This window comes from Scardinius erythrophthalmus, assembly GCF_964197995.2.
Source record: "Scardinius erythrophthalmus genome assembly, chromosome: 2".
Lineage (NCBI taxonomy): Eukaryota > Metazoa > Chordata > Actinopteri > Cypriniformes > Leuciscidae > Scardinius > Scardinius erythrophthalmus.
This window is the reverse complement of record NC_138222.1, coordinates 43,432,582-43,455,684: the sequence shown is the minus strand read 5'-3', so window position 1 is coordinate 43,455,684 and position 23,103 is coordinate 43,432,582. Positions and strand designations below refer to the sequence as shown.

Here is a 23,103-nt window from a genome sequence, read left to right as displayed (position 1 = left end):
GTTGAATTTCGCACAGACATTGCCACAACATTGTCTGTTTGCTTAGCCCGATCTTATGAAAGTGCGAATACCACGAATTGTATTTGTAGTGCATAATATGTTTTCGCGTGCATATGATATGCACTTTATGGCGTGAAATAGGCACGCACTCCACACCCCTAATCCTAACCAAGGGGTTTACAGTGTGTAGCATGCACGCAAAAAAAAAAAAAAAGATTTTTGGGCCGGCTGCTGCTACTGGGCCGGCCCTCTGTCAAATTTTTAAAACCCAGTGTGGCCCTTGAGCCAAAAAGTTTGCCCACCCCTGACCTAGGATGACTTGAGGGTGAGTAAATAATGGGGTAATTTTCATTTTTGGGTGAACTAACCCTTCAAGGAATCTGAAAGTCTCATCAATTGCTTTACGTTAAATGTGAAGATATATCAACTGGTTTGTTAGAGAGGTTGGTTTAAGATCTATGTTTAGAAATAAATGCATTCACATTCTTTTTCGAACCCCTAACCCTACACATTAAAACCATTGGATCTAAAATAGTGAAACCATTAGGGCCTATGGGTTAGAAACGTGTGCGTTTGTGAGCAGACATTAGTGCTCTGCTTCCTCTCAGATGGGTTCTGTAGCCTGTGGCTGGCTTGGGCTGTCTGTTCCTTTTCAATCCCTGATGTAGATGACCCTGCCTCCTCTCGCTGCACTCCCAGCAATCCAGCCTGATGTGTAAGTGAGAATATAACCCTCATTTACTGATCACTTCCATTCACTATTACTCTTCTCACTAGAACAATTCTCTGATAGTATTCTTTTTTCTTGGAACTAGAAGATACTTTGCTATTGAAGCGACTGCCAAGAAAATGTGTACATTTTATCATGACCAGCAGATAGCCACAATGTGCCAATCAAGAGCTAGGACAACCATGAAATGAAATACTGTTCACACACACATCCAATTTGGTTTTCATATCCAATCTTCATGACTGACTGTTACTGGTCACCACACTGTAAGTGAAAAAAGTTAGCGAAAAAGACAATTGTGTCAATATTGTGCACTTTAGACAATATATAAAGTACTTTACAGAACAATGGAAAAGCGTAAATGAAATCATATCTAAAGGTTCAAACTGAGGCATAAGTTATTCGGATTTCAAATCACACATAGATATGTGACAGGTTTGTAAACATTAGATAAGGATTTTTTTTTTTCTTTTTTTCTTTTTTGCTGCTGCTTGTCTGAGGAAAGAAGTGTAGTCAAAGTATTGTTGAAACAAAATTGCTGGGTATTTAGGTTTCGGGTTTGTGCTTGAGAGACGTTAAAAATGAAGTACCTCAATGAATTTTTGCAGTGGTAGCTCTTATTTTCTGTATTGATTTTCAAATAGGATTTACACTTATTCAGTCTTACAACAATCAGCAATGGTATTTTATTGCCATTGATCTAACCAGCCTGCAGGGAGTCTTACTGGCACCTGTTTTCCCGCCTCTGTGTGTGTGTGTGTGTGGTTAAGCTGGGCCAATGTTCTCTGATTGGCCACCAGTGTATGAATTAAAGCCTGGCACATCAACTTCAATGGAAGCAATGCACATCTCTGTTTGCCAGCTGTGATGGGGGCCTTTATGCTACATCCTGCCCAGTTCAAACACACACACACACACACACACACACACACACTCTTTGAGCTTGTGTTTTGCTCCAGCAATAAGTCTTCATCTTCTTTGATTTAAGATCAATAAACTGCCCTTCAGTACAGTCATAGTGTACAACTGGTATTTAGATTGTCACTGCTAAAAGAAGACTATCATTAAACAGCATTTAGATGTCTGCACATCGCATTGTGTTGATGAAGCATGTTGCCATTTAAAGCTAATTACATTATAGAAGTCCTTTAGTCCTAATTGCAGTTTTCAGATGTTTACACATTTTGTTTTTATTATTATTATTTATGGGTTTATTATACTTTGTATATTTTTTTATTTATTTTATTTTAAGTTAAAAAACCCTGGATTAATTTAATATATATATTTTTTTTCTTTTTCTTCCACTTTTTCTATCTTGATCCTTTCCAAGCTTGTGAGTGACAGATGAAAAGATTCCTCAGTGTGAAATAGCTTCATTGGTGGCCATTGTTGTGAGATGTTACGGTCTTTACCAGTGACACACTTTCATTTAATTTTTTTAAGCAAAGTTTCCACTAGCTGTCATTTGAATCAAACGCTTTTCTTTTTTTGGGAGACACCGAGTCTGTAAAGGGCTATTAGAACTGAAAATGGCATTTCTGCACATCAGCACTTTCAACCTTGGCATACAACATGAATCAAATTGTAATTGAAATTTACATTGGGATTGTTTGTTATGGCCTCCTATAAAGAGGCTGCAATAATCCATCTTATTAGTCGAAACAGAATAAAGTGGGAAAGCCCGCTTCAGCTGTTTTAAGAGAGCTCTCTGCAGGACTCTCTGCTTACAGCACGCTCTATCTCCTATTTGATTTTGCTTTTTTAATTTGAACTAAATTCAATTTAGAAGTCATTAGTGATTAAACTGGCTAAAGTCATCTCTAAAGCACAAAATGTATGAGACAGAGAGAGGGAATAGTTTCCTTAGTGAGAGTCCTTCTTTTCACATCTGGCCTCTCTGCCCACTACAATCCATCTCAATTACTGAGGAAAAGTCCCTGCTGCACACGATCTCTCTCTCTCTCTCTCTCTCTCTCTCTCTCTCTCTCTCTCTCTCTCTCTCTCTCTCTCTCTCTCTCTCTCTCTCTCTCTCTCTCTCTCTCTCTCTCTCTCTCTCTCTCTCTCTCTCTCTCTCCCCTTTAACTTCCCTAATTAGTCTTTGTTTGTCATCTTTCTCTTTCTCCTCCTCACACCCTTCATCATCATCCGCATCATGGTTCATATTTCTACTACCATGCAAAAAGGATTGGTGGCTGTGTTTTGAATGTAAGGCAGTGCTCTGATGAAAAGCTCTTCACTCTTAATGCCACTGTAGACCGCAGCATGTCACTATGTAGGTTTGACTGTTATGGCATTATAGTTTGAAACGGGAGTAATGGTGGATGCTTCAGTTGGCTTTATCTAATGCTATCTCAATTTCTGTTGCTCTGCAATTATTCAAAGAGCTGGACAAGAGAGGCCTGTTAGAGGAAGGACAGCACTGTCCCCTGATTGAATGTCACCAGAAATGTCCCATGTTTCTGTGTCTATGATGTACACGCATTCTTGTGGGACGGAGATTTAAAAAATTAATAATAATCAATTCCTTTCGACTCTTTTCAAGCTTAAGGTGCTTAAAATAATAATTAGGAAAAAGGTATTCAGAAATACTGCATAGGGAAAATGAAGCCTATTGTAACAATGTTTTTTTTTTTTTTTCATTGTGACATTATTGTCATGATAATGAAGTACACTTCTCCCCAAATTGACCATTTGCAAAGTTGCAACCAAAATGTTACTGACCAATCCTGCCTCAGCTTGACCGTTTGCAAAGACCCGCCCCCTTTAGTTACTGTTGCTATGTCCGACAAGCTGCGCCGCTCTCATGCCCCACCATGTTCTCACGCAGTGAAAAATACCTGGCTGAGCAAAGAGGACACTGACAACGTGCCGACAGACAGGACAGAGCAGGTTACTTTTGATATGAAACTATCTCAACTTTCAAATTTGTTAATTTTTTTAAGAAATTTAAACAAATACCGTTTTGTGGCTCTTTAATTTGTCTGACAGATCGCTGTAGAGCCTCTGTTAAAGCTGCTTGTGAACCGATCATCTCTTTCTTCTATTTCATTTATAGCATCAAATAAACATGAATGAACATCAGAAGGAATGTTGTTCTAACCACGGAAAGACGCCAGTACTCCGTTTTTCAAGTTCAAATCCTCCAATGTTAATCTACTAACTCTCCTGACTGCTTTGTCGGACAAAAATGGCGGATTATGATTGGTCAGATCGCCTGTCAATCAAACTCCCTGCGACGCGTCAATTACCATCTCACTCCAGTCTTAACAGTCTATGGAGGATCTGTGCATTTGAATTGGATTCAACACAATTTTACAGAAATCATCCAAAAGTAAAACGGGAAAATGTTGCTGACTGGTTGTTTTCAATCGTGTTACCCCTTTCAAATGTGGATTTTATTTTTCAGTTGATTGTGATGACAGTTTGCCTTGATTGAGTGTTTAAAAAAAAAAAAAAAAATATATATATATATATATCAGATCAGATATATATATATATATCAGATAAAGATTAATTCCAGCCCATTTTAGAACAATATTCAAATGATTTCAGTTAAAAGAGATTTAGCTAAAAATCATGTTTGTTTGTTTTTTCAAAGAAATCTCCAGTTCCTCTTTTTTTCATTAGCAATAAGTAAATTCTCATTACTGTAAAGCCCGGGACAAACCAAGCCGACAATCGGCCATCGGGCAACATCGGGCCGTTTAAAGCCTGGAACACACAAAGCCGACGCCGACGAACTAGCGCTGATGGAAGTCGACTGTGTTGTCGCCTCGCGTCGGGGTAAAAAGCTGCACTTGAACACACCGAGAGAACTACTGCCGACTGTTAGCTAGAAAACGCGTTCTGCGCCTGCGGGTAAATGAGACAACTGTCTATTTCTGAAGATATATTCGTCTATATTCGTCATTCAAAAAGGGAAACCGCCACTGCCGGCTGCAGATACACAAACCGTAATCAAAGCAGTGTGTGCTTACCGTTTTGAATATCAATCCTGCTAAACCAGGGAACTACACTAACCTTTTCCACTGGTGGCACTTGCGCTACTAACTTTTTCAGTTACTGGCGCAAAACATGATTTGGTCGCACAAATTATTTATAGTAAGCCGCTCTAGATAATAATGAACAATAATGAAACTGTATTGCATACAGATTTATTTTACTTGCCATCTTTTAAACCACATGCCTTCTTGTTTTTGTTTTCTTTAACATTGGTTGGGATAGATTTACTGTAATAGAAAATACAGTACACAATAAAGTGCAAAATGGATTTCAACATGCTATGGTTGGCACAGATGGGCAGACTCCTGAACTCGTAAGTAGTGATGCACCGATGTGAAAATTGTGGCCGATACCGATAATAACCGATATTAATATTGCTGTTATGAATGAATGAATGAATGAGGCATTTATATAGCGCTTTCATATGTACTACTGTACACCCAAAGCGCTTTACAATCATATCAGGGGTCTCTCCTCAACCACCACCAGTGTGCAGCATCCACTTGGATGATGCGACGGCAGCCACAGAACAACGGCGCCAATGCGCTCACCACACACCAGCTATAGGTGGAGAGAGGAGAGAGAGTGATAGAGCCAATTCAATGTAAGGGGATTATTAGGAGGCCATGATTGGTAAGGGCCAATGTGTGGAATGTGGCCAGGACACCGGGGTTACACCCCTACTCTTTACGAGAAATGCCATGGGATTTTTAATGACCACAGAGAGTCAGGACCTCGGTTTTACATCTCATCCGAAGGACGGTGCTCTTTGACAGTATAGTGTCCCCATCACTACACTGGGGCGTTAGGACCCACACAGACCACAGGGTGAGCACCCCCTGCTGGCCTCACTAACACCTCTTCCTGCAGCAACCTGTTTTTTCTCAGGAGGTCTCCCATCCAGGTACTAACCAGGCTCAGCCCTGCTTAGCTTCAGTGGGCAACCAGTCTTGGGCTACAGGGTGATATGGCTGCTGGCAACTACAAGTTATGGCCGATACCGATATCTCTGTATAGAAAACAAATTTACTGATAATCAAATAAAGAGATATTTTCCAAAACACTTTTTTTATTTTTTTTTTATTATACTTTAGAAATGACTGATATTGGGCACCTTTGCCTGTGTGCAAAATATGTCACACATAGGTCACACATGCATTATATTGCATTGCATTGCATGTAATATGTGCTGGTCCACTTGTCTAAATTTAAGAAACCCCTAGAAAACAGTAAAAAAAAAAAAAAAAAAAAAAAATTTATTTATAGAAAACAGTTGACAATGAATAGACAGGAGTCCAATAATAGCATACCGAATCACGTATTCTAAAAATAATATCAAGTATAAGTTAGACGAATCCTACATATAACGAGGGCTGTGTTAACAGTAAAACGTCCGTCATTTAACGAATTTTAAAAACACGGATGTATAATAGGCTACAAAATGCTTTCTGGCAGTTTGACAGAAAAAGAAAACAAGCAAGAACAAAATTTTAACTATAGCCCGTCAATTTTCATTTTACAATTATCTTCTCTCTCTGTGTGCGCGCGTCCGTGTTTGTGAGAGAGAGAGAGCTCGCGCAGCACTGATACAATGGTACGTTTTAATCTAAGAAACGGTCGCGGGGCTGAAGCCATGTTGAATGCTCAGAGCACGTTATAAAACATAGGTACAAAAATAATCAGTGATACATTTGCGACCCATTAAAAATTAGGGTCGCAATGGCATTTCAAAAGGTCGCAGTGTAGTTCCCTGTAAACACTTTCTTTATTCCACTCCTCTGGTGTTAATATTGAAATATTCGCCAAGGAACACTCAGGTAAGATGACGTAACATTAGTACAGCCTTCTGTCTGTACCGTTTTGACTTTGCTCGCTGTTTTGCTATTATTCTTGTGCACTGACTCGTTCACTAAGCTGAACAGCCAATCAGAGTTCCCTCTTTCACCGACGGCCCGACGCCGATTCGGACATGTCGAATCGGCCGAAAAAAAGCCGTCGAGGACCAATTTCAGCCGACGGTGCAGAACACACTGAGGAAACTTAGTCGGCCGACGCACAAAAACTGCCCGACGGCCGACCGTCGGCTTGGTGTGTTCCAGGCTTTAGAGCGTCGGCCGACTTGGTTTTCTCGGTGCGTTCCGCACCGTCGGCAGAAATTGGTCCTCATCTGCTTTTTTCGGCCATCGGCGTCGGAATCGGCGAATTTTTACGGAGTTGGCGTCGGTGAAGGAGGGAACTCTGATTGGCTGTTCAGTGAGTCAGTGCACGAGAATAATAGCAAAGCAATGAGCAAAAAAGTCAAAACGGTACAGACAGAAGGCTGTTCTAATGTTACGTCATCGTACCTGAGTGTTCCTTGGCGAATAATTCAATTAACATGAGTGGAGTGGAATAAAGAAAGTGTGCAGGATTGATATTCAAAACGGTAAGCACGCAAAGCTTTGTTTATGGTTTGTGTATCTGCAGCCGGCTGCATCGGTTTCCCTTTTTGAATGACGAATATAGATGAATATATCTGCAGAAATGGACAGTTGTCTCATTTACACGCAGGCGCAGAACACGCATTCAAGCTGACAGTCGGCAGTAGTTCTCTCGGTGTGTTCAAGTGCAGCTTTGAAAAAAAGCTAAATCCTTTTTTTTTTTTTTTTATCTGTGTGATCAGGAATTTCACATTAGGTTGAAAGATTTCCCCACACACATTTGGGATTCTATTTAGGCAGGTCAAGTGAATTCAGGTGGTTTGAAAAATTGCACAATTGAACATCTTGAATCTGCGTTTACTGGGTTGTGAATATCTGAGAAGTGACGGGCTGTACTGTCAGAGATGGTCGGTGCCTGTCGGTGCAGTGTAAAATTAGCCTTTATGTGTACACACTTTTTTATAATTCTTAATTTTTAATTGTTAAAATCAAGTTTTTTTTTTGTTACATTGTTCTCAGTAATACATTTATTTAATTTATTTTTGAAGACTTTAGGGTCTTGTTGCAAAATATAATTATTTCTTGATTCTTTATTTTAGAGTGAACTCTGACCAGGACATGTTCTTGAGAGGTTTAGTGAGATTCACCTATGAATTAGTTCGTAAAGACAATCAATGGTCAGAGCTACGACTCCAAATAGTTGCTGTGGTTATTACGGTGTTTTAGCTATCGGAGGAGCTCCATGTGTGCGTACTGGCATGGTCTCCAGAGGAGATCTGTGTGCAGAAAGTGGATGAACGTGAATAACGGCGTGTGTGTGTGTGTGTGTGTGAGAGAGAGAGAGAGAGAGAGAGAGAGAGGGGGGGGGGGATGATTGAGATTCCCAACCCCCAGTAACACCAGACATCCTGCTGTTGTCCCACTGTTTCCATGGCGATGAGGATGAGCTGTTTGTTCTAAGCTCAGAACCGTGTGAGATGTTAGACAGGGAATAATGATTCGTAGATTGAGAGAAAGCGAGGAAGAGGAGGTGAATGACGGAGATAGTGACTAGATGAGAGCAAAATAACCATGAATCTGTGTATTACATTTTGAATGAGCTAAGAAATTTTCAGCCAATCACAGTGGCCTTGACCTTCTCCTGTGAGCTCCATTGTGTTAGTACTGGAATAAACTGCTGCTTTAGAGCTGTTTGAGAGTGGGGGCATCTAATTTGAGTGAAGCTCTCATCTGTGTCTCAAGAGCCCAAAAGGAGCTGAAGAAGCCAATGTGATGGAGAGGTCACAGTGTAAACACAAGCTCTCTTATACACACATACACACGCACAACCCTTTCAACAAAAGAATACCCACCCCGTCATTTTCATTCCTCTAGTTTTCTCATTCCCCATTTTGAGTCCAAAACATATTTTAGTGCAGTTGACGCTTGACTCTAATTAATTCAAGCAATGTTCTGCTATTGGCACAGAACGTACATAAAGGTACAGCTTTTTTCATTTGCGAGGTGTGGCTGTGACAGCAGAATGCAATTTCTAAATTGAACTCAGCGAGTCATGTGATGTGGTGGTTGCTTTTAAACAAGCCAGAAGGATTTCTCGGCTGCCAGCTTTCCATGTGATATATCTGGAGTTGCCGAATGTCACCATCTTCAGGAGTGGATTTACACTGACACTCTTTTAATCCCCAGATTGTTCAATTTAATTAGAAAAGAGCGTGCGTTTCTCCCTGATGTGTCCCAAACTTGGATGTGTCCTCATAACACTCAGGTTTGGATTTGCAGACTGGTGTTCTTGGGATCAATACTAAAAGAGTTTCAGGAAAAAAACACTGTTGTACAACATTACTACTGTAGTTTCTCAAAAGCTGCTATTCCTATGAGAAGAGTTGGTTAAAATTCATTAGAGAGAAAAATAAAGGTGTGTGTGTGGTCCTGGTAAACCCTTTGTTAATGGGAATAAATGTCCCCACAAGTGTAGTAATACCAGTAGTTTTTGATCTTGTGGGAACATTTCTGGTCCCCATGAGGAAAACAACTTATAAATCATTCAAAATGAGTTTTTTTTTTAACCCAACAATAGCTTGGCCCTATTGTTCATTTTAAATTAATATTTTCGTAATGGATCAATGTAGAAGGTTCCAGAATGGTTCCAACATTAGTTGAGAAATAATTTCTTTCATATGAACAAATTGACTTTTGACTGAAATAATTAGAATTGAATCAGAAATAGAATCATATCAAATCGACAGTATGTGAAATAGGATCTAATCGAATCAGGGATTGTACAGAATTATTGGCACCCCTGGTAAATATGATCAAAGATGCCAATAAAAATAAATCTGCATTGTTTATCCTTTTGATATTTCATTCAAAAAAAAATAAAAAAAATCTACCCTTTCATTGGAGTAAACTAATTGAAAGTAAATCAGAAGCATTTCACATTATATAAAAAAAAGCTTTTTCTCCAAAACACTTTGGCCATAATCACTGGCACCCTTTTATTAAATACACATAACACACACAGTTTCTGCCAATCTCATGTTAATCTTGAGTACCTATAGGAGTAGTATTGCATCCTTCATATCTCCGAAGAGTCTTTAGTTTTATCAGATTTATAAAAGACAGATACACTGTACCGATTAGGGCTGGACGATTTTGGAAAATAATCTAATTGCGATTTTTTTTACCAATATTGCGATTGCGATTTAATATGCGATTATTTTTTAAGCTCTTTATCTTTTCTATTATTCAACAAAAACAAGCAATAAATCATTGTAAAATAGGGAAGGGAATCTTTAGGCACCTCATGAGCCGATACATTTTTTTTTCTTTAATTGATCTTATTAATAAAACTTAAAATATTTAATTACATAAGTAGGCCTACTTATAATAATTACACATTAAAAAAACTAAATTAATACAATTATTATAAGTAGGCCTACTTATAATAATTACACATTAAAAAACTAAATTAATACAATTACATGTTAATAATATTAACAAATATAGCTTCAAAACAATAACAAAGAGGGAAAAAAATATTACAAGCAATAAACAGAGTGCTTTCGGTATTTAAGAGTAGGCTGTCTGAACGTGTTCATCTCTTTTGAAATTATAAGATGTGGTTTGTCCTGTTTGTTTAATAACTGACTGTGTCACATTACCGGTAAATTCGCGTCATAAAAGCATTTTGAGATGCAAACGTACATTTAACCACGTAGACTCGCTCACAGCCGCATGCTCAAATGCTCTTCGCAAAACGCACGTGAGTATTTGAAATTGAAAGCAGCTTCTGTCGGTGATTTTCATATTTTTAATATATAAGCCAACTGCATTCCAAGACATATGATGCCTTCATAGAACATTTGTAAGTAAAATACCGGCGGGCGAGACCGCGCACTACTGAAGTAACATCACGCAGACCGCGCGTATCTCATCTTGCGCAATGAAGCCCGCGAATGTCCTTGTAACTCGCTTCAACTTTTCCGAACTTTATTAAAGATTATTTCTCATAAGGTTCGAGTGGTGTCGTGTGTGTGTGTGTGTGTGTGTGTGAGTGTGAGAGAGAGAGAGAGAGAGAGAGAGAGAGAGAGAGAGAGAGAGAGAGAGAGAGAGAGAGAGAATTAGAAGCAAGCAGAATACGGTTGTTTATAAAGCACGCGCGTCGTAGCCTACACGTCTGTGTTTAAAACTAAGCTCAGACATATACAATACAGAATCGTTGGAGAGAATCTAACACAATATCACATAAATTAAACATAAACTGTTATTTCCTGTAGCCAGGTCTATATGTGTCGCGTGCCAATTTGATGCTTCATCTGCAATACAGACTGGTTTACTCTCGCGTGTCACATGACCAGACTATAATCGCAGCTTTGCGGTTTAAAAAATCGCATTTCATCATATCGCAATATTATCGCAAATGCAATTAATCGTTCAGCCCTAGTACCGATTCTTTCCAAAAACAGCCGAGTTCCTGGATACGTGTCGTGGGCGAAGCTAAAGGGTCACGCACAATACATCATTGCGTTATCCCTGGATAACTTTTGATTCACTTTATGTTTGTGCTGATTGCCAACAAAACACAGACATTTTATGTTGCTTACCGCCTGCAATTCCGACTCATGACTGGGATATTTTATCGCTGGGACCGCTCAATCTTTCAGTTTCAAATGATCTACAAATCCAGCGTCGAACTGGGCCTTGTTTGTAAAACATTTGTCACCGGAATGCCAGGAAGAGAAAACTTGTTCCCCTAATGCTGGGTTCTTGGGAAGCTGAACAAGGTTATCTTTCCCTCACAACCAAAAACACACTTCTTTGGTGGCATTGTTAATTTCGTGGTCTAAAAACAAAATTAAAGTGCTGCCGACGTCCTCTGTAACCCGAACGAAGCACGCTGATGGGTGTTACTCTTGCTCACGCTCTGGTTGATGTACATGTGCACTTCCGGAAGAAGAATTCCGCCCTTTATAACGTCATACAGGGCCATACTCGAGAAGAAAAAAAAAAGTGTATTTGGCACAGAAATACTATGTCATACGTCCAACTCATTTTTTTAAACTTTGGCTGTTTTAGCATGAGAATCCAACTCTTTAACAGTGTAAATAGAGAATGCAGTAGACATCCCCATTAAAGATCCAGCTGTATATTTGGGCATGTGGGCATGGGGTACTTTTTATCCCTGTTTGCACCAAACCAGTCTAGTGTGTTTGCTGCCAAAAAGCTTTTTTTAGTTTCATCTGATCTGACCATAGAACCCAGTAAACTTCCAGTTTGCAATTTTTATTGAAACCCTCCCTAACATAGGCGTTTTTTTAAATTATTTTTTTATTATTATTTTATTATTATTTATAGATTTTTTTTTTATTATTATTATTATTATTCATTTATTGTTTTAGGCTTTCTGACCCCAAGACTCAACTAATCTCTGCAATTCTCCATCTGTGATCCTTGGAGAGTTTTTGGCCACTCAAACTTTCCTCCTCACCGTGCATTAAGGCAATATAGACACACGTCCTGGCAGACTCGTAACATCTTTAGTTGATTGGAAATTCTTAATTATTGCCCTGATGATGGAAATGGGGATTTTCAAGCCACTTTCTATTTTATGAAGCAAAATTTTTTGCTGCACATCAGAACTATATTCTTCGGTTTGACTCATTGTGATGGATGATTAAGGGAATTTGGCCTTTTGTGTTTCCTCATATTTAAACTCCTGTGAAACAAGAAGTCATAGCCAGACAATTTCATGTTCCTATTCACCCTGGTGTGCTAAAAAAATAAAACTAGATATTTTGATATTTTGCACTGAATATCTCTGAAGTATATTCCCATTAATATATACACTCACCTAAAGGATTATTAGGAACACCATACTAATACTGTGTTTGACCCCCTTTCGCCTTCAGAATGGCCTTAATTCTACGTGGCTTTGATTCAACAAGGTGCTGAAAGCATTCTTTAGAAATGTTGGCCCATATTGATAGGATAGCATCTTGCAGTTGATGGAGATTTGTGGGATGCACATCCAGGGCACGTAGCTCCCGTTCCACCACATCCCAAAGATGCTCTATTGGTTTGAGATCTGGTGACTGTGGGGGCCATTTTAGTACAGTGAACTCCTTGTTATGTTCAAGAAACCAATTTGAAATGATTCGAGCTTTGTGACATGGTGCATTATCCTGCTGGAAGTAGCCATCAGAGGATGGGTACATGGTGGTCATAAAGGGATGGATATGGTCAGAAACAATGCTCAGGTAGGCCGTGGCATTTAAACGATGCCCAATTGGTACTAAGGGGCCTAAAGTGTGCCAAGAAAACATCCCCCACACCATTACACCACCACCACCAGCCTGCACAGTGGTAACAAGGCATGATGGATCCATGTTCTCATTCTGTTTACGCCAAATTCTGACTCACCATCTGAATGTCTCAACAGAAATCGAGACTCATCAGACCAGGCAACATTTTTCCAGTCTTCAACTGTCCAATTTTGGTGAGCTCGTGCAAATTGTAGCCTCTTTTTCCTATTTGTAGTGGAGATGAGTGGTATATATATACTTCATATACTTCAGAGATATTTTACTCATATAAAAGTGTTTTGGAGAAAAACATCTATTTCATAATGTGATTTATGAATCGCACACACACTTTCAAATCCAGATTTATTTTCACAGCCATCTTTGATCATATTTACCAGGGGTGCCAATAATTCTGACCACAGCTGTATATCGATACCCGGACTATTATGTGTACAACTAACATTCACAACATTCCTCCCTGCAGGCACCCACCCGTGCAGATACACGACCCCGAGTCGAGTTTCCCCATAACTTGCTCGAAGATGCCTCTTTAGGACGGGTGCTAGCTGTTCCAGATAGATGTTTTTACCTGATAAGAGTGCCCCCTAACACGATTACAGCAATGACAAGGACAGTGATGGTTCTGTAATTTTATTAGATAGAAGCGAATCTGCAGCAAGGTGCAGGTCATCACTTTAGAGAGAAACGACACAAGCTGCCCAAGAGTTCAGCTTCTGAATACCATCTGGAGCTCAATGATACTGTTGGTGGTTCAGTTCAGTTCTCTGGTACCAGAGTGGGTGTGAGCAGAATCGATTTACTACTCATCCGCCACATCGAAAATGAATGGACAAATCTTTCCTGTGAAAATTGTGAGGATAGCTTTTTTTTTTTTTGACATTATGGTTTTCATGCCGTATGATTATATGTGTGTGTCTTCGGGGGTTCGCAGTGAAGCTTTGTTGAGCGTAGTGTGTGTTGCATGTTGATATCGAAGGAGTCACTTCGCTCTCTTCCTCTTTGAGGGGTAAATGGGAAATCATTACAAAGCCTGGAAAGTGTCCAGAAAAGGGTTTCCACGGCAACAGAACCACCATTCCCATCCGTCCCTCTCCTTCTCCCTCTTTCTTTCCCTTCCTTTTAGGGAGTGATGTGTAACTGTGCCGTGTCCTCATTCCAGGACCTTCATCAGTCACTCGCATAGCCTTCATGATCATTATCACATTTATGGATACATCCAAATGCTTTTTGAATTCAACTCGAGCAGTATAGAATAAAGGTGATGAGCCATAAACCTTCCTAAGTGTATATGTGAGCATGGATGATGCTTTACACTTTCATAAGTATGCACGCACCTTCATAAATATGTATGCAAATCAAGATGATAGGACACACACCTTCATTAGTATGTATGTGAGGGATGCTACGCTTGAGAAATATGCCTTGAAGTCATTCGCAGGCATTGCAGCGGGCAGTGGGTGTATTCGTTCTATTTATATCTAATAGCACATACTATATGATCATAGTTTCCTTCTTAATTGAGGCAAGCAGACCCCATGTTCTCCATGATGATGTCAGGAGAACGTGTGTGCTTATCACTCGAACCAGCAGGAGAAAATGAGAAATCTTGGTCTCTCTCCAGACACACGACATGGACATCAGTTCAGCTACACATGAGCCCGGCTGAAATCTTCTCACTTTCTTGACCATCCTGCTGACATCACCAGAGGCCTGCTGATGTCGTTACTGCAGCCAGAACAATAGTATCAAGCAGCAGCTGTCTAAACAGCTGTGTTGTGGTGTCTGTTAGAGTAGAAGTGGTTTGACAGATTGCGGTGCATGATCTTGTTTTCTTATTTTGATTTGATCATTTTTGGCCTTCTGGTCTTTTTTTGTTTGTTTGTTTGTTTGTTTTTGTGCTAGATGTGCAGCTTCTGAATATTTTTTATTGCACCCCGTAAAAAAGAAAAAAAAACATCAGTTTGAGAGAATACAAGATTGTGTGGATTATTGATATAGAGCTGAGATGAGAAGATCGACCAAGTGCATTACTGTAGCTAGTTTTGCTTGTTCAGTCTTTCTGTCAAGGGCATGTTGAACATTGCAGCAGATTTTATTTGATGATATTACAGTAGATGTCGTACCCAGTGAACACAAACTTATCTGTGTCTGTGTAGTTATGTATTTACATTTTAGGGCACAATTTTGTTATTTATTTATTGGTTTTGTACACAGTTTTTTGAGAAAACACACTTGTCAAAAGTTTGGGGTTGGCAAGATTTTTTTAAAATGTTTTTCAAGACTAAACAGAAATTTTAAATGACTGTTATCTAGTTTCATATATTTTATTCCTGTGATGGCAAAGCTGAATTTTCAGCCATTACTCCAGTCTTCAGTATCACAGGATCCTTCAGAAATCATTCTAATATGTTTATTTTCTGCTTAATATTTTTGTGGAAATTAAAATAATTTTTTTTTTCCCAGGATGCAGCACTGTTACTGAATCAAAAGCACAATTCCTGAACGGATGACTTTTATGCAACAGTTATGTTAAGTGATTGAAAACCATACAGCACAACCAGAGTAGTGACTCTGAGTCGGTCCTTTGTAGTGTATCAGAACCATACAGCATGACCTATAGCCCAAGGATTCCAGACAAAAAATTACTGACTAAATCAAAACCATTCAGAGCAACCGGTGTAGTCCAATTGATTCCCAAACAATTGACTCAAATGAGCCAGTTCTTTTTATATAATCAAAAACAAGCACCTTTGCTTATTTGGCAGTTTAATTGCATTTATTTTTCCAAAGTTTCTTCCTCAGAAATACCAAAAAATAAGAAATGGACCATTAATGTCCATCTCTATTTATTCTTTCTTTTGTTTTAAGACAACAGAATTTTTTCCAAGCGGCACTCCAAAGCTATAGTGTTCAGTTCAAATGCTGTGTCTCTTGCTCTCTTAGCCTCTCTCTTGCTCTTTTTGGGGAGGGGAGCTGCTGTATATCACTGCTATGCAAACAATTCACTGTGATTAAAGACCGTCACCCACAGCACCCTTACACTCTGCAGACCACATTCACAACACTCGATGCAAACTGCTGCAAGTTTAGGCTTGATTTAGACAGCCAAGAGCAATTTCCCAAACCGCACTTGTTTGATCCAGCGCCGTTTGTCCATTTGTATTCCCTCACATTGTTTCTAATAGTTCAGTTTCAGCAGACTGGACTTGAGCTGAATCTGGTCCTCACAGTCAAGCGAGTTTTCATTTGTGGTGTTTGTGATATGGGCTGTATGACATGTACATATATTAGACCGAGCAGCTGTACCCTGGTAATTGACTGAAGGGCTCTCTCTCCTCTCATAGCGCTGCTGACTGAGCTAAAAGGCTTTAGTGGCTAATGTCAGTGAGTGGTGAGTCTTAATCCTGTTGAGAGCGCAGCCGAGGGTGAAATCCTTCTTTGATTATTGCTTGCTATCGTTGCCTCTTTCCAGAAAACAATTTCTCCGCAGACTCAACCGCACAGGCAGGGAATCACCGGCAAGGTTTCCCACCCAGGGCACAATATGTTCTCTACTGCACCTCTGGAGATGTAAGGGACATGGGATTGATGGTTGCAAATGTTTAATGACTGCTATGTAAAACAGATATCCTCAAATAAAGCTAGAAAATGTTGACCCGCATTACTATATTATCTTTCTGTACATTATCCAGAAAATTCACGAGTACTGTAAACTGAAGAAAAAAAATCAAAGTTGTGAATAATACAAAGATGATTTTGATGGTTCAAATGGTAGCAGGTGCTAATGTGTGTGTGTGTGTGTCTCTGACAGTATCTGTGGCATGCTGTCATTTACCACAGACAAACATTCTGACTCATCCCTCGGTATAAACATACATTTTCATAATCTGCGAGTCAGATAAAGGTAAACCTATTTGGGTAGCTGTTCATGATAGAGGATTTGTATTATTTCCTAATATCAGGAATGGATCGAAAAAAAAAAAAAAAGAAAAATTGCAGGGACTTGGTTCTGTCAGTCGGTTGTTGATTGGATGTTGGGAGATATAAATGTGATGTTGTAGTCAATTGTAAGAAAGGGGTGTGGTTAAAGTAGACGATACGATTGTAGAAGTTTGGCAAACGCCAATAGAAAGAGTTCTGTCATTTCATCGGAAGACTGAGTTATGACATTTTGATTAAAAATTATGGGCTCAAAAAAAGAAAGAAAAACAATGCATGTGTGGATGAATTGTAGCCTGGGAAAACCCAGACTACTTCCGGCGAATTTTCATTCTCTCTCCAGGATAGTCTGGAGAAGAGCCCATTCAAACTCATTTCTGTGCCGCCGAAATCGCGGCACCAATCAGAAACGTTTGGGGAGGGATTTACATGATGACGACAGCGCAGCAACACTGAAGGAGTTCTCACGCACACGCACGCAGTGAAAAATACATTGCGGAGCAGAGAGGAGACTGACAACACGCTGGCAGACAGGACAGAGCAGGCTACTTTTCGGTTACGTTTGATATTAAACATATTAAACAAAGTCTCAGCTTTCAAATTTGGTAATTTTTCAAAAGAAATTTAAACAATAAATACCGTTTTGTTGCTCTTTAATGTGCCGTGACAGATCGCTGTAGAGCATCAGTTAAAGCTGTTCTTGTGAACCGATCATCTCTTCCTTCTAGTTAATTTATAGCCTCAAATAAACATGAACAAACATAAGAAGGAATGTTGTTTTAACCACGGAAAGGCGTCAGTACACTCCATTTTTCAAGTTCAAATCTATGTTAATCTACTCTCCTGACTGCTTTGTCGGACAAAATGGCGGATGGCGAAGTATGATTGGTCAGATCACCTGTCAATCAAGCTGAGCTACGTCGGTTGGTGACGCCCCTTTGGAAATGATTTGTCTACATAGCTTCTCCAGACCCTACACTCAGTTTCAACTGAGAAGGGTCTGGTTTTAACCAGGCAAGATGAATTGTTCACAGCAAGATTATATTATTATCATAGGTTGAATTTCCTTTTCACTCCGACTTTACATCAGCATCTAATGTTGTACTTTTAATCAGGCACTGAATAGAATAGCCCCCAAAATTATTTTAGCCCATATAATCATCAGTGAGCTCTTTTGTGCAGCTGCTCTTTCCACACACACACACACACACACACACACACACACACACACACACACCAGCTGGGCCTTTCCTCTCTTTTTTAATCTTATCTTTAACTGACTCTTTCTCAGCATCTTTTTTCTTCACTCATGGTTTCGTTTTTCTCCATCTCTTTCTCCTTCTCAATTGCTACTGAAAGGGGATCAATATTTCAAGAGAGCAAATACAATGTGAATCTTCTCTCACATCATCTCTTTGAAGCATCTGTCTTATACTCACTTTCTCTCTCATGAAACTTAATCTCATGTCATACTTGTTATAGAAGCGTTCTTATGTGTTAGTTAAAGAAATGTCTTATTAATGGGCCAAGCATAATTTCTGGGAACACATTGTGTCTTATGTATTTAAGTGTTTTGTTTAGCTATTTTCAGGGATTGTTTTTATACTGGGGAGAACAGCAAAGACCAAATCCTGATTAAAAACTTCTTACCAAAGCTTTCTTTTTTGTCCATTGTTTTTATTTTCTTGTTGTATTATTTCTTTTTCAGCACTTTTCCTTTATGTTTGTGGTTGTTAATCCCACAGCATAATCCTATAATCTACAGATTGATCATTCCTCTGACTGTCTTGCTGATCTGTCAGCAAACACATTCGAGTGACTGAGAATAGGTCAGAATGCACACTAGTCACCATTCACCTCCTTTTACATATGAAGCACTGTATATTTAATTCCATGAGTAGCATTATTCATAACCTGAATTTACATTCTAAACTGCTGACAGCATCAGCTTCAGTGCTAACGTTTCATTCCCATCGCATGTGCTTTTAACGCTTTGGTACTGTTGGTTTATCCGAGATGCCACTGTGATTGTAGCACAGCACGAGGTCCCGTGGGTAAAAAGTGTGAATGAGGGAGAGAGGCCTGCTGGACATGATGGTTTAAAGGGTGAAGGAGCATTCGAAAGAGAGACTGCCTCCGAGTGGAGTGCTGCTGGTTAATGAAGGGTGAAGGAGAAAAAGATAGACAACAGAAAGAAAGAACAAGTGCTGCGCTGGCTATAAAAGTGTAATCGCACACTTTTTTAACCTCTCCACCATATCAACAGAATTCCCCCTACAAACCTGATGACTGTATCATTCCCTGCACATGAAATATTGATAAGTTCACCTGTGAGAGAGTCTCCTGTAATGCTGAGATGTTATTTCACTTTACAGTTTTAAACTTGCCCGGTGAGATGCAGAGCTTAGTTCTTTAGTCTCAAAATCTGTTTTCTTTTTGTTTCAGGTGCTTTTGTCTGGACTGATTGGAGTGGTGTCATGGAAAAGGCCCCTTTCTTTGGTGGTAAGAAATGACCTATAGTTATACTAATAGGCATGTGGTGTTTTAGTGTATGTGTGCATGTGTGAGAGTTTAAGATAACTAATAACAGGGTTCGTACAAGGTGCTTGAACAACTTGAATTTGACTTTTTGAAATGCTGGAAAAGTCCTGGAAAACCCATGAAAACAGCCATATTTATGAAAAGGTACTTGAAAAGTGATTGAATTATTGAAAGATAATATATGTGAAATTTGTGTTTAATTTTATAGATGAAACAATCTTTTTACGCAAAAGTAATGCTGCAGCTCATCTGATATAGATATAGAGCCATTTTGCATGGCTATGAGTGTAATATTGCTCATCCAAGTATATAATCCAGCTTTCATTCTTCAGGTCAATCATATATTCATGGGGGGGGAAATCAGATTGAAAGCGATATCTTTGTCATATTATAATTTCAATGGTTAAAGTTACCACAGTGATTGCATGTGCTGCACGTTATTTGTACCATTTTGTTTTGTTAGTTTATTTTCATTTATCTATTATTTGAAAGATAATACAGATATTGTTTGATAAGTGAGATCTCTGATTGTAGTCCTTGAAAACCAAAAAAGTAGTGCTTGAAAAAAAGTCCTTAAAAGTCATTTTATAGTATCTGTACAAGCCCTGTAATAACCATCATAGACATTAAGAGGGACACGTTCCCTCAATATTCTTCTTTGTTGCTTGACCGATATGGGATTTTTAGTGGTACATTCTATCAGTGCACACTATTAAAATTCTAATCATTTTGTTTAAATTCATGAAATGAATTTATGAATTTATAAACTGCTAAAAAAAAAATTGTTTAAAATTAATTTTGACATCACAAATTTTTACAGTATGAAAAATGGATATACATTTTGAGATTTGCTAACGATTACATTTAACAGTGTTATTAAATGATTAGTATTTTAAAGATTAATCTGAAAGTGAGCATTTGATGTCAGTCTAATAAATCGGGGAAATGAACATGTCAATCATCGTCCATTAACCATTTCATTCGAATCTGACTCTTGGTGATTCTGTGGGCCAAATCTCGCCATGCACGTGAGACTGTCCATGAATTTTCTTGGCGATGATTATTTTTCGGGGTAAGTCGCTACTTGGTCTTTCCCAAACCCTCCCCATTACATGGCTTGGGACTCACACACACACACGCATTCACATCCACGGACAATTTTTAGTGCCTCCGGTTCACCTATACTGCTTTTTTTATGGATTGTGGGAGAGAAACAAGAAACTGGAGCACCCGGAGGAAACTCACCAAGGACTCGATCCAGGGACCGCCTTCCTGTAAGGCGACAGTGCTACCCACTGAGCCACTGTGCTGCCCAGTGCTAATAAATACTAGCTGATAAAAATGTAATATCTCTAAAATGGGACAAAAATTTAGACAAATTAACACGGGATGCACAATATAAGTTATTATATTTAATAACCCCAGTCATGAATACATGGTTACATCTTTGATTTTTGGATCCATAAACCGTTTTTATGTTCAATTTTAATCTCAAATCCGTAGTCATTAGTGATTTGTTAAATTGAGATTTATGTATCATCTGAAAGCTGGATAAATAAGCTTTCCATTGATGTATGGTTTGTTAGGATAGGACAATATTTGGCCGAGGTAAAACTATTTGCAAATCTGGAATCTGAAGGTGCAAAAAAATCGAAACATTGAGAAAAATCTCCCTTAAAGCTGTCCATTTATGTTCGCGATTGTGCTGTATTCATTCACAAAAATAAATGTTTTATATATTTACGGTAGGAAATTTACTAAATATCTTCATGGAACATGATCTTTACTTAATATCCTAATGATTTTTGGCATAAAAAAAATCGATAATTTTGACTCATACAATGTATTGTTGGCTATTGCCACAAATATACCAGTGCTACTTATGACTGGTTTTGTGATCCAGGGTCACATATACTGTTAACAGCATGTGGTATGCACATGTATGTTTCACTATACAAAGGGTAATTTTTTCATCTTTGCCCTCTGCTCTGTCTGAATTTTGCAGTAGATTTGCAGAGTTGTGTGATGCTAAGGCATTATCACAGAGAGCACTATCAGGAGGGAGCTGGAGGGCTTCTGATTGCCTGTCATGTAGTGCTCTATAGACAGTGTGAATGTCTGAGCTGAGCATGCACAGATCCAGCCTGGTAGTCAGTGAAATGGGAATGGGATGTAAAGTGTATGCATTGGGTTCCGCTCTGTTCATCCAGCCGTTCTGCTCATGCATAATTGCAGCAAGGATTGGGCACGCTGGCTGAATTTCTCATGCCTCTAGTTCTGTGGGATCGGCTGGCTCCGGAGGGAGCATTAACGGAGAATGTACAAGTTTACAGATTGCAAAATGGGTGGGATGTTGTTAAATCCATACCCTGACACAAAATCACACACGTAAGACAAATGCATACACACACGGACAATTGCTCTCAGCTATTCATGCAATGGCAGCCACAGCTCTGTACCATTAAAGGGATAGCTCTCCCAAAAATAATCATTCTATCATCATTTACTCAGACTCGTGTAATTCCAAATGATTTTCTGTCTTACAAGTTTGTCATTGTACTGTTTTGTTGTTGTTTTTCCATTAAGAATAATAATGAACCCACCATTCAAGCAGTTGCCACCCCCAAATTGCTGCTAATTCGAAAGCAAAGTTAAAATGCGCACGGCCGCACAGGCATTCATTAGCGATTTAAAAGCGAGGTGGAAAAGAGGGAAAAAGTCTGCCCCCCTCCCCCAGTGATATCAGTATCACCAGTGTTGTCGCGCGTCGATTAACCAGTGGGAAAATTTCCTTACCGTCACATCCATAGTCTCCATTCACTGGAATAGAGCAGCATGAACAATTTATTATACATCTCATTTTACTTCCAGAAAAGAAAAAGTCTTGGGTTGGGATGACGTTTTTTAGTTACTTGAACTATCCCTTTAAAGGTGAAGTATGTAAGATGTTTTTATGTAAAAATACATTCTCTTATTCCAGTTTATTGTTCATTGACTACTGCCATTCATGGGTTTATCTCCCCCAAATGTGAAAACATTGAGCCTCCTTGGCGCCATCAAAACACAGAGAGTGATCCGCTCAGATCAGTCAATCTCTTTCCAGCTCAACCAATAGTGAGAGTTTGGGGCGTGGCTACTGTAGTAGGCGGAGCCAGAGGGTATTTATCCGTGTGAGAGCTTGGTTGATGTGTTACATGGAAAAAGAAATCCAGCTTCCGTTACAGAAGTGCAAGCCAAAACTCACTGGACGCTTAAAGGGGCATTTCACCCATTTGAACATTGTTTTTTATTTAAAGTGGGTCATATATGTAGTCGAAATGTAAAAGAAATTTTGAATTTGGTGCCTTTGTGACCGAGAAAAGACAAAAAATAACTTCAGGACGCATTTGTATGAAAGACAACAACTCCCACAATGCACCACATTGCACAGCTCCGCAAGCCACTCCCACTAATCCAGAAAGCGCATATCTGCCTATAAGAGAAATCACTCTTCCGTCTACAAGGCTAGCTACCACCAGAGCTTGAAATTCATTTCACATTCACACAAAATGTCTAGTTAGTTGGCGAACTCATTAGTGCATTACTCCTCGTTTGTATTTCTTTCGAAAAGGTGAATTATTGCATGGTACCTGGATGTTCAGTCAGAACA

The 23,103-nt window shown here is 39.1% G+C and overlaps 1 protein-coding gene across 2 annotated transcripts in view; it reads left to right on the top strand.

The window, feature by feature from the left end:
* The window catches only part of fam189a1 (family with sequence similarity 189 member A1), a 139,459-nt gene that overhangs the window by 38,184 nt on the left and 78,172 nt on the right, over positions 1-23,103 (top strand). For both annotated transcript variants that reach the window (XM_081347184.1, XM_081347183.1), the window contains exon 2: positions 19,359-19,415. In XM_081347184.1, coding sequence (XP_081203310.1) covers positions 19,359-19,415 — 57 coding nt within the window. The remainder of the gene's footprint in view (positions 1-19,358; positions 19,416-23,103) is intronic.